We start from the raw sequence: 13,320 nt of genomic DNA on the forward strand, positions 1-13,320 counted from the left end.
TCTTTTCTTCCTTCTTTAGCTTTGATGCCTTTTGTCACTCTTAGCTCAAAACAAGCTCACTTAATTACTGGTTGAACGTTCAGGTCGTTTCTAACCCTAAACTATAAACCCTAACATCTAATAGAGGGGTGCCAACATAGAAATGTCAAAAGTACACGAAAATTCAACATAGAAAAGTCAAAAGTACAAGGTAAGAAATTATGCAAGAGGCACATATTGTTAGGACTATATTCAACACAGTAAGGAATGTGTATATATATATATATATATATATATATATATTTCGTTAGGTTGTATGCATGTACCTTCTTTGGCACAAGAAAGTTTTGAAAATTCTTGTATGATTTAGAACCTATAAACAAAGTCTATATTTTTATTTCGTTAAAAAAAAAAAAAAAAAAAAAACCGAAAGCATTTGGTTACTTTGTTATAATATTTGGTTAAAAAACCGTAATAATGTCTTACATGGATTAGCCCAAAATAAAGAGAAAAACTCCGATGTGTTCATACGCGAAGGTGCTCTTCTTCAACCCTCAAATGATCCATCAACACTTCTTCAGTCAAGAATTTTGAAGCTTGTAGTGTAATACATATCTTTGTCAGGTAATACGAAGATAAAAGTTCTTATTTTGAAAAAAAAAAGATATTCGAATATTTAAACAGTATTGTCGAGCGGCTGTACTTTTAAAATATATTTATATTTAGAGTGTATAGATGTGTGGCTACTCTTTAAATATACTAAAATGTTTTAAAGGTATAGCAACGCGGCTATACTGAAGTCCTTTTAAAAAAAAAAGAAAAAGAATTTAAAGCATTATCCATTACTATTACATCTTTACCCGAGTCTCTATTGTCCGTTTTTGATTTTTTTACTTTTCCACAGTTATTACCCGTATAAAGAATTTAGCATTTTTCCTTTTAATACTCGTATTATACACGTACATACATATTTTTCAATACTTTCCGTTTTCCATACACATCTTAAAGAATTCGTAAAATACACATTTAAAAAAAATAAAAATATAATACACGTACGTACATATTTGTCATGTTTAATGCACGTGTTTTTATAAATAAAAAAATCAATTATACACACAAATTCACGTATTATACACATAAGATTTATGGGTATAAAAGTAAGAGGTGGTACTATTCTTCATGTAAAGTGTTGTTTGAAAAGTGAAGTAATTACCAAGACAACTCCAACTCAGGATGCAATTCTCTATGACAAATAATGTTTGCAGTTATAGAATTTAATAGCATTCAAGAGAACGAGGTAGATTAAGGCAAACATTCCTAGGAAAAAAAGAAGAAAAAATTGAACTCTCAGATTCAAGATAGATTTGTAGATGGAAAGAGGCCTTGGAATTATTGTAGAGGAGATTCGGGTGCCTAATTGCTAGCAAGGTCATCTTTTTAAAAGTATAGCCGGGCGGCTATACAGTGGGCCTTTTAAATTTTTTTTAATCAATATTATAGCCGCCCGGCTATACTAAAGCCCCTTTTTTCCCTCCTAATTTTTGTTTATCTATAGTAGCAGTTTAAAGCATTATACATTACTATTAGGCCTTTACCAAGTCTCTATTGTTTGTTTTTTATTTTTCACTTTTCCACAGTTTATCCGTGTAAAGAATTTAGCATTTTTCCGTTTAATACTCGTATTATATACATACATATGTATTTTTCAATAATACTTCTGTTTTCCATACACGTCTTAAAGACTCGGTAAAATTCACATTTAAAAAAAAAACGTACAATACTCTTATTGTGCATGTATTTGTGTATTTCTCATATTTAATACACATATTTTTTACAAAATTTTCAATAATACACACAAAATTAACGTATTATACAAATAATTCTCACATATTATTGAATAAAAATAATGTATATTAAAAAAATTATATAGTGGCCCGATTAATATCTAGTTGTGATATATATATATATATATATATATATATATACTTACAAAACATTAGACAAATTGGAAACCATTTCGACATCCAATTGTGTCTTACAAAATCAATGAATACGGTGCTTCAAGAAAGTACTAAAATTTCAATAACTTAATTGAGTGGTCAAATGATATTGTATTCAAGTGATTTTTTGTATAGATGATCTGTGAATGAGTATCTACAAAATAGACGGTTTGGATTAGTGAAATACAATCCGGAGTGGTGCCTACAAGAGGTGTCCCTCAATGGAAGCTCTCTGATATACAGTCCCCTTCTATTGAGGGATCCCTCAAATAATTTTATTAGAGGGACGCCCTTTAGGATACCCTACAATTTTTTTCCTAATGATCCAAATCATCTATTTTTTAAGTCTTCATTCATAGATCATCCTTACAAAACATTAGACAAATTGGAAACCATTTCGACATCCAATTGTGTCTTACAAAATCAATGAACACGGTGCTTCAAGAAAGTACTAAAATTTCAATAACTTAATTGAGTGGTCAAATGATATTGGATTCAAGTGATTTTTTATATAGATGATATGTGAATGAGTATCTACAAAATAGACGGTTTGGATTAGTGAAATACAATCCGGAGTGGTGCCTACAAGAGGTGTCCCTCAAATACTTATTTGAGGGATCCCTCAATGGAAGCTCTCTCTCTCTCTCTCTCTCTCTCTCTCTATATATATATATATATATATAATAGTACAGCCGTGCGGCTATACTCGGTGTTTTTAATTATTATTTTGAAATAGTATAGTTGCACGGCTATACGGCTTTAACAGGTGGCGCCTAGGCGCTGTGGACTACTCTGTTAAAAAAAAAAAATAGAGCCGCCCGGCTATACTCCATTTTTTTCGGAAATAGTATAGCCTCACGTTACAGGTTTTTTTTTTGTTTGTTTTAATTGCCTTTAATAAATGATATAGCCGCGCGGCTATACTCTCTATATCTATATCTATATATATAAAGCAAAAGACAGAGAAAGGTGAAACATTCAAAATACCAAAAAATGCCTCTGGTTAATTCAAACATTAAGAATTGAAATTATTAATTAAATGAGGATAATATGGTAAATTCTTTTTTTTTCATATTAAAATTTTTTTATAAAAAAAATCAGATAATAAGTCCTACTTCTATGGAACATAATTACCTATGTTATCTTTTCATAATTCTAAAAATAAAAGAAAAAAGAAAAACAATTTGCACATGCTTGAGCATGTGCCAAGGGGCTAGTATATATATACTGGGATCCTTTTTTCTTTTTTTTTTTTATATAAATTTTTTCCCCGATTTTCATTTATAGATAAGAGTCGTTTGTAGCATTATCAATTACTATTAGGCTATTACCCGAGTCTTTATTGTCCTCTTTTAATTTTTTACTTTTCCAGAGTTATTATCCGTATAAAGAATTTAGCACTTTCACGTTTAATACTATATTATACACGTATGGACGTAATTTTCAATAATATATATGTGTTATGTACACGTCTTAAAGACTCGGTAAAATTCACATTTTAAAAAGAAGCAAACGTACAATACTCGTATTGTACATGTAAGTACGTATTTCTCATGTTTAATATACGTGTTTTTTACAAAATTTTCAATAAGACACAAAATTCACGTATTATACAAATAATTATCACATATTATTGAATAAAAATAATACATATTAAAAACAATTTATAGTGGCTGATTAATATCTATAAAGTATAACCTAATGCAACTAGGAGGGTGCTCTTTTCTTAATTTTTGATTTATTGGCTATACCTTTTAAATATGATGTATTTAAATAGTATAGCCATGCGGCTATACTTCGTCAAAGATCATATCAACATTGCCGCTGTATCGCATGTGCCATTCCACCATTATTCCTTGATGCATTGATTCTATGCCATGGTGCTTCTCGATAACGTTGTCCACTACCGTGGTGACAATAGCTCTCTCCATGGTTTACATTCGGGTGGTTTCTTGAAAGAAGAAGTATATCAAGCTTCAAGGACACAACGTAGAAGGGAAGAGAGTTATCTAAAAGCTTCAAGATGATCTCATATTATCTCAGGGAGAGGAACTCACTTAGTAGAGGCACTCTTCTTCTTTCTTTTGTTAGCAGATTAAGGGCTTATCTAGTAGAGGGCACTATACGTAGTTGGATGTAAGAAAAAGGGCACCGGAGAAAATATTTGAGATCAAAGGAGAGCTTTGTCCACAGAACAAATGGGCAGTTAAAAAGTATAGCCGCGAGGCGAACAATGCCCTCTGTTTGCGTTTTTGGGTGAATACTCTCTCCATTGCCCTTTTTCTTACAACCAACTACGAACAGTACCCTCTATTAGATAAGCCTTTACTCTGCTACCAAAAGAAAGAAGAAGAGTGCCCTCTACTAGATGAGTTCCTTTGCGTTAGATAATATGAGATAATTGTGGGAGCGATTTTCGTCCCACGGGAATATTCTTCTAAGATTTAGTCTTCCCTTTCGTCTTCTCTTTCTCCCCACAAAACAAATCGGAATAAGAGAACCACACCCCGGGGGTGTTGGCCAAAGGCCCTCTGATGCCTAAGTTCGTTCAAGTGTTTGTAGGAAAACAATAGCTAACATAAAGGGTACGGAGTTGTATATATGGTGTAAACCGGGCGGCCGGAACTGTGTGTGGTGGCCGGAGCCTTGTATGAGAGAGAGAAAGAGTATGACGGCTAGGGTTTGTGAAAGATAATTTCTGCAGAGTTTCAAAAAGGAATTTTGACGTACCTCAACCCTTGTGTGTAACCATGTATTTATAGAGCCTCGTAGGGTTAGAGTTTGGAGAAAAATAATCCTTATTGGGAAATGGATTATTTTTCTGATTTTAGGAGATTTAAATCAATTAGGGATTTAATGGAAACAAAATCCCTAATTCGAGGCAAGGATCCCCAAATCAAATAATCCCCAAATGGAAGGAAATATTTGACCTATGGTTTTGCTGAAATTTGGTTCCCACAATAATCTTAAAGCTTTTAGATAACTCTCTTCCATTCTGCGCCGTGTCCTTCTTGAAGCATGATATACTTCTTCTTTCAAGAAACCACCCGAAGCTTAACCATGGAGAGAGCTATTGTTGCCAAGGTAGTGGACAACGTTATCGAGAAGCACCACGGCATAGAATTAGTGAATCAAGGAATAATGGTGGAATGGAGGAAATATTTCAAGCACCATTTGATGGAGGCATAGAATTAGTGAATCAAGCACACCATTTGATGGAGGCATATGAGGATCAAAAGAATTGCTCAAAAGTATGGGGGAAATATTTCACAAAAGAGGACATCAGATGGCTCATTGGCTGTCTTTGGTCTCTTCATTTTCGCAGCATTGTAGAAGAAGAACTGCACCTTACTTTTTCCCTTCAGCCTCACTGCTGTGTTCTCTCTTCTCTGCCCTTGTCCTTTTCTTTTGCAGCTTGCTTTTTTTTTTTCCTTTCTATTATTTTCTTGCTGTTTATATATTGATCACCCATCAGAGAATGTTTTAATTTGAAAACATGATGATAAGTTGAGCCTCAAAAACGGAACTGCCAATCTCCTATGAGAGTGCCCACATTTGGTCAAACTCTCATCTTTTTCTATTTTGAATTTCCTTTCTTTATATGATCAGCAAGTTTTTTTGTTTTGAGCACTTATCAACTTGGATTAGATAAGGTTTGTTGCACCTGGGATTTGACCAATACAACCTTGGCCATTTTTGTGTGAATTTTTTTGGTTCAACAGTGACATTGGGGAGGAGGCATAAATGAAGATTTCTTTAGTTTCCTCCAACATTTCAACCTCAAATTTGAAAAGAAACTTATTGTCAACATTAATTTTTGTTGGTATAAGTGTCAAATTATGTGTATACACAAATATGTGCAATTATAATACAATTATGTCTGACTATAACTCATATACACAAACGAAATGAAAATGACAAGCTGTTAACAATTGAAGCTGTGTGATTGTGACTAATACTAACAACATTGAACTTGTGTGAGTCTGCGACTAGTGCTAATAACATTGTAATGAAAGTTGTGTGAGTCTGTGACTAGTGCTAATAACATTGTAATGAAAGTTGTGTGTGTCTGTGACTAATACTAACAACATTGAAGTTGTGTGAGTCTGTGACTAGTACCAATAACATTGTAATGCAAGTTGTGTGATTCAACAATGTAAAAAGCGATGTTTCTATGAGGGAGAGACGCACACTAGTGTCACTCCTCTCAATCTCATTGATTCCGTTCAGCCCCCAAGTCCCTCCATATTCCGTCGATTCTGCACTGTGCTTCTTCTTCTTCTTTGAACAACACTAGCAAGATGACTGACGTGTAGTTTTGATTCTTGATGGATTTGGAGGGTGCATTAAATTCCCCAACCCGTGCCCCACCACATATGTCATACAAAATGAGATATCATAATTAATGAATGAGATGAACTTTCAAACAAGATTTATGGTATAGATGTAGGGAAATATGCCCCCGAATGATCTTCAAAGGACATTGACTTGTAGACCGGAGATTTCAGGTTCGAACCCTCCCAACATCATAGTTGTATGTGTGAGAAATCTCCCTTGTAGTTTAGACTATTGTTTGTATCAAATTTATTAGGGTAAATTGCGAAAATGGTCCTCAAACTTGTATGCGATGTACATTTTGGTCCATAAATTAAATTATTAGTCGAAATGATATATAAACTCTATATTAATCGGCCATTTGATCCAACCGTTAGGTTCTGTCAATGTTACTGTTAAATGTGAGGGTAAATTGGTCATTTCGTACGTTAAAAATAAATAAATACTAAAAAATAAATAAAAACTCTCCCCCTCTCTCTCTCTGTCTCTCTGTCTCTCTTTCTTCCCATTCCCTCATGGCCACCACCCTCAAGCTCCAACCCCCAAACCCATCCCACAACCACTCTCTACCCAAACCCATCCAACAACCACCCTTCATCCCAGGCCCCATTTATGTGAAAATGCTGCAGAGAGACAACACAGACCCATAAAAGGCAAAAGGCTCCAGAAGACAAATTAAAGACTGGTCCAAAAATGTATGAAGATACAGTAGGCTACAACTTTGACCAAAACTCCATGCCATAATCAGCAAAAAGTGTCCTCAACCTCAACCCTCTTCCCCCGCCACCTCCACCACAAGTTCTCATGCCTTCTCCCTCAGAAACCCACAACAACAACAACAACAACTTTGCTGTTGCAGAAAACTTGAGACTCTCCATGGAAGAGCTCTCCTACCCTCATCAACAAGATCATCATGCTGCCATGGAAATTGAGCTCCAAAATGAACTTGGGTTCAATCCATACAGCACCAATACTGACCAAAACAACAACAGCAACCATTTGGAAAACAACAACAGCAACCATTTGGTTTCCTTTGAGCAACAAACCAATTGGGACAATATTCACGGTGTCCATGATCAGATGCAGCAACAATTGCAAGATGGTGCTAATGGTGCATACCCACCTACACCTGACCCTTTCAACCTTTTCAGCTTACCTAGATGCTCACCCTTCTCTGTTCTCCAAAACTTGTCCATTACCTTCACAAATCCCAACCCGAAAAGCTCGAATTTTCCAAACTCTTTGGGGTTCCTCGGAGATGTCCATGGTGGGATTGACACCCCGACAGGGACAGCGAGTTCGGTTCTCTATGACCCACTTTTCCATTTGAACCTGCCTCCACAGCCACCATTGTTCAAGGAATTGCTTCAGTCCTTGCCACATGGATACAGCTTGCCAGGCTCAAGCAATGGGTCTTTGTTTACTAGTGGTGGGGATGAGGGAGAGGGGATTGGAGGAGGGGTTCACTCAGATGGGATTAATAATGGGAGGCAATTTGAGAATGGGGGTGTTGGAATTCTCCAGAGAAATGGGTTCTATTGGAAGAGGAAGAGACGTCAAAGGGACCAAACACTTTTTTTTTTTTTTTTTTCTCTTTTTCTTCAATTATTTTCTAATTTTGTATTTATTTTAACCTTATTTTATTTGTTAATTATGAAAAGTCTTATGTGCCCTTAAAATTTGGTTACATTTAACAGAAAATGTAACGGTTGGATCAAATGGCCGATTAACATAGAGTTTATGTATCATTTCGACTAATAATTTAATTTAGGGACCAAAATGTACATCGCATACAAGTTTGAGGACCATTTTTGCAATTTACCCAATTTATTATTATTATTATTATTAGGTCTGGATGAAATGCTTGAATGAAGCTGCCAAAATTATATGTCAGAAGAATAAAAGATATGTCATTAAGGCCAAAATGATGAAAAATCCTCAAAACATCTAATTAACAAATTTAAAAAAAAAATATGGATTTACAATGTTGAGGCATCAAGAAAATTCAATCATGACATCCAAAAGACATGTTAGTTTTGGCCACAAGAGGAACACAAATCCATACAAAGCAATCAACTGTCAAGCATCCACCACCTCATAGACTAGGATCAGCTGCCATGCCTTAAATTTTGGAAGTGCTCTACACTTCAACTCAGTTTGGTTTGACCTCTTTTATATATTGCTGAAGTCCATGTATTTCTTACAATATTTGCCTGAGATGCCAAGCCTGGAATCATATCTTATCCTGTTTCATATCAGAAAGAAAGAATCAATCTGCATTAGTAATTGTACATACATATCGTATACTAAAAAACACATCCATTTTCTGTATACTTCTCAATTCTAGGAAAAATATACGTTTTCAATCGTTACATATATATTATTTGTGTATTATACAAGTATTATTTCATTTATGTATTTCATACGCACTTTCTCCATTCTGTGTACTAACTATGATTTGCAAAACTAAAGAAGAAGAAAACAAATTGAAAGAATAAGAGAGAGAGAGAGAGAGAGAGAGAGAGACACACACACACACACACACACACACCTCTTAGAGGATACTTAAATGGTGTTGCTGCTGCCTATTGAACTGGATTCATTTGGAAGTTTGAAGGCAAAGTATCTTTCTCTGTTCTCCTCATCCTTGCCAATGCTTCTAAAACAATGACTGAGAGCAGAATCACACTGAGAAGAAACCCGTAGCCTATCTTCCAATCATTTCCTGCAGCTCCAATTTTGATCCCCAGAAGTATGTTCACAGCTGCAAAGAAGACTGCAAACCTTCCAAGCCAGTGGTGGTACCAATTCCAGTACTTTCTAATCTTGGCATCCTGGTTGGGTCTTAGAAAAAATGCCAGTATCTGAAACCCTCAAAGTCAAAAACTCAAAAATATCAAATCACAGTTCCTTGTATATAGATATGTACTAATCAAAACTATTTTTATAAATTTTTGTATAATAAATTTAATTGAGAGGGACAAACCTGAAGGATACTAAGCACAAGAACAAAGATCCCTATGGCTCTATGTGTTGGGAAGTTGGCTCCTATTTTGGTATAGAGTTGTTGCCCAAGTACCACAGCTGCCAGCCCAATGACAAACCCAACAAATTGAATAAGTGCATGGAGATAGTACCACAAAGGGTCCTTGTGCTTGAAGTATCTTGGGACAATTGCCCCAACAGGAATTATTAGACCCCATCCAAATATAGCCAATATTCCATGGTTCTTCTTCATCTGCCCAAAGTTTGTAGGTGCCTCAGATGCAGAACCTGCAGAGAAATCGAACAGGATGGTTGTTTTATCGTTGTGTTTGGTTAGGTGGTGGTGCTTAGGGTACCCACTTCCTACAGCCAAGATAATTGGCTGCCGGGCGAGATGAGTCGGGAATTTCAACTGAAATGCCAGGTAAATTCTGGGGCCATGAAGCACAAGGGAAGCAGGGATGCCGGTGAGTGGCAATTCACCTTTGTCTGGTATGACTTCTGACACCTTTGAACCCTGCAAATAGTATTGCTTAATTCTTGCTTGGCCTTTTCTGTTAACCCATCCCACCATGGCACTTGAACCAACCATCATGCCATCTTTGGAAAATCCCAATCCTACCCATCCAGTGGTGTATACAGCAGACAATATAATGTTCATGACATGATCTTCAGTCTGAGAGTACTGCAACAAAACCAATTTTTTTTTTTAAAATTTTAAATTTTGATGTTATATAATTAAGGATGTCTTAAACAACATTGCAAGTTGCAACTACAAGTTCAGAACCAACTAAACATTGAAGTACAAATTGAGAACAGAGACTTACCCTCAAAACAAAAGTGTTCCAAATAGGCCTACAGACTATATCTGATAAATTACCGTATGGTGGTAGCATAAAACTACTCAGCTCATTATCACATAGCTCTGATACTCCGCCACCCACACCGGCACTATTGACTCCCGGAACATTACTGTCATCATCAGCCACAACCGAAATCTTGGTATCCAAGACAAGGGCCAGAATAACACATAACCTGCAAGCAAACCTCAAAGCCAAAGACCAGGATCCCGAACTCGCCATTCGGAAGACCAAGAACTTTGAATTGAGATCTAAGGCTCAGAACAAGCAGTGACAAAGACCAGGAACAATGTGGGTTGTGAAAGAGAAGCATATTCAGGTCAGGAGGTTGGGAGGTTTTAGTCTCTTGGGTTTGAAGTAAAATGGAATGTGGTTGGTGTTGGTGGGGGCTGGTGGTTGGTGTTGGCGGGTGTTTAAGTTTTAACACCAAAATTAACCAAATCAAAGATTTACAACATGACATCCTATAGCGGTTTGCCATCATTCCCGCCAATTCTTGCAAGTTAACCCTCCAACAATGTATCTCTTTCAACAGTTTATTTATTAAATCCTTTTATTTATTGGGAGAGACATCATTAAATTGCAAAAATAGTGCAATTTTATTATTTGGAAATTCAACAATAACAACAACAACAAAAAATGATAATTTGTGGGTCATATAAGATGATGGATGGATGGATGGATGAATATGATGAATGATGAAACCTTGAAGTTGACTTGTTGTGTATTACAAGATACCATAATGAAGGTCTTAAAATTTGTTTACTGCTTTCAAAAGCATCTTAGCCATTAACCAAATCTAACAGACAGAAACCTCACCACAAGGGAAAATTGAAAAAAAACACTTGAACAATAGTGACCATTGATGACTTTTTAAGCATACATAGAAGTAGAGACTACAAAAAGAGTAGAGTCAGTCAGGGTTGAAGTTCAGGCCACATTTTGGATGCAACCCTATTATTGCTTGCTAGAACCTGAAGTGCAGATTGAGGCAACAAATCTGTGAGGGGTGCAAATTCCCCAACCTGCCCTTTATTTATGATGGTGTGCAATGACATTTTTAACCTTGAGACCACTGATCTGATCACTGCACAGACTTGTTTGGAGAGTTCACAGATAGAAGAGATCCTGATCATCTTTTTCCCTTTGCATGTTGACACCAAAAGAGGGACATGAAAAGTGATTTAGCCAGGCACCCTAAAGATATGCTCCTCACCACTCTTCTCATCAACCTTGACAACCCATTTGCTCTTACCACTTCTCTTCTTCCTTCCTCCACCCCGATCTCCCTTTCCAATCTCTTTGTTCTTCCCAATCATGGTGACCTCCATCCCTTTCCCTATCGGATGCTTCGTGGACCTTACCACAACCCTCTCCTCCTTCACTTCCATATGTCCTCCCAGCCCCTTTCTTTCACCAACCAAGTTGTTAGCCACAACCACTGATTTTCTAGGATTCACATCAAGCAACTGCAGCAGCCTTGTGTACTCATCGTTCTTGCAATCAACCAGAGAGAAATCAATGTTCTCATAATTTGACAATAGCTCAGAGGGGTCTCCGGTCCTGAATTCAACCAAGTCTTTTAGGCCTGAGTCTTTGATTACTTTCTTCGATTCGTCGAGAACTGGCTCTGGGACAATGCAGACCAATCTGCCCCCTGTGTGTTTTGCAGCAGCTGCTAAGGCTATTGTTGATGGGGAAACGCTTGAGGCCACCTCCACTATGAGCTTGGCTTTCATGCCGGCTGCCAAGGCCGATACAAACTCATTGCTCCCTGGCTCTTGTGTTTTCCATGAGTCACTTTGTCTTTTTCGGTCATTACACTGCAGATTAATACATGAATTTGGAGTTAGCAAACATGAAAGTTTTTCTCACATTCTTCATTAAGCTTCAAACCATGAAGGGAAAAAAGATTCAAAATTGGAAAACTATAGTCCTTGAAAATGCAATCTTATTTGACTTCTCGACATGTTGTCAAATTGTCAATCTGGGAAATTGATCAAGTAAATTTTCTTAGAATGTGCATTTGATTAACAGTTGAGCAATGTAACATGTCAAATTTTTGTTGCGAGAAAACATTATCACCACTAAAGTATGTGACAAAGCTTCCATGGTATCATTTCTGTAATGATCTCAAAAGGCAACAAAACCCTAGGAAATACCAAAAATCATGAAGATGAAAAAACCCAAATGACCAATTGAACCAATCATGGTTTCCAATACTCTGAAACAAAATTGAAGAAAACACAAAACAGAGAAATGTACCAGTTTGAGGGTATCAAAATAAGCATTTGAAGCAGAAGCTGCAGACCAATCCATCATCCCCATAGCCCCCATGAGATTAATATAACTTGTTCCAATTCCAACAAAAAACAGAAGATGCAAAAAAACTTGGGCGCAAACAATCAAGAGCAGGGAATCAGAACGTGTTTTTTGCTCTGAAACAGGACAAAAATTACAACGTTTACTGCAGTCCTGGTTTATTGTTTGTGCTCGACTGTTCATCTATGTCTTCTGTTTTGTTTTTTGGTTTGTTTTGATTGGTTTGGTTTTTGGTTTGTTTGTTTTGAACAAATATATAAGAGAAGGTGCTTCAGAAGCGTACGATTGGAGCAGAGGAAGGACGCGGAAACATACGCAGTCAAAGCGTGTTAATTAGTTGAAAACCGTAGAGCAAAATGTGCGGGAAAATTAGCTATTACTATTGCTCGTTTGTCTAAAAATGGCAAACTCTTAGTTTGACTAGAAGCTTCTTTAGACTCTTGAACTGGTTTGTTTGATCTTTTTATTTTTATTTTTCACTCTTCTTTTATATATCATAACAAGTTTGAAAGAAAAACAGAAGCCTCATCACTTAGCTATAAATCATTAAGTATGGTAAAAGTTAAGTCAATTTCATTAAGATTTGACAATTCCATTGTAGTTCGCAAATTGCAATATTTTGTTGCAACCAAGTTGAACACTTGAAATTAAATTGTTCCCTTTTCTTGTTCAAGACAAATAAAATATAAAAAATTAATTTACGAGTGTAATTCAATACATGTTGTGATGTTTAGTTCACTTTTTCAAGCTAAATAATAGATGTAAGAAGCTTAAGCTTCAACTTAGTGATACTTTGACATTTGGGTTGAATATGTTTGGAAGTGCTTTTGGAAGGACTA

The 13,320-nt window shown here is 36.1% G+C and overlaps 2 protein-coding genes and 1 pseudogene across 2 annotated transcripts; 1 reads left to right on the forward strand and 2 right to left on the reverse strand.

Moving 5' to 3' along the window:
* LOC18786979 lies at positions 6,566-8,137 on the forward strand (annotated as a pseudogene).
* On the reverse strand, positions 8,203-10,473 carry LOC18786075 (cytochrome b561 and DOMON domain-containing protein At3g61750). The gene is made up of 4 exons (XM_020556344.1): positions 10,127-10,473; positions 9,301-9,984; positions 8,866-9,178; positions 8,203-8,559 (listed from the first exon to the last, which is right to left on the reverse strand). Exons 1-3 carry the CDS (start codon positions 10,379-10,381, stop codon positions 8,900-8,902), a joined length of 1,218 nt encoding a protein of 405 aa, XP_020411933.1. The 5' UTR covers positions 10,382-10,473; the 3' UTR covers positions 8,203-8,559; positions 8,866-8,899.
* LOC18784729 lies at positions 10,827-12,693 on the reverse strand. Its single transcript, XM_007219672.2, has 2 exons — positions 12,425-12,693; positions 10,827-11,982 (listed from the first exon to the last, which is right to left on the reverse strand). The coding sequence occupies exons 1-2, from the start codon at positions 12,662-12,664 to the stop codon at positions 11,344-11,346; spliced, it is 879 nt and encodes a 292-aa protein (XP_007219734.2). The 5' UTR covers positions 12,665-12,693; the 3' UTR covers positions 10,827-11,343.

This window comes from Prunus persica, chromosome G2 (assembly GCF_000346465.2).
Source record: "Prunus persica cultivar Lovell chromosome G2, Prunus_persica_NCBIv2, whole genome shotgun sequence".
In the NCBI taxonomy this organism is placed as follows: Eukaryota; Viridiplantae; Streptophyta; class Magnoliopsida; order Rosales; family Rosaceae; genus Prunus; species Prunus persica.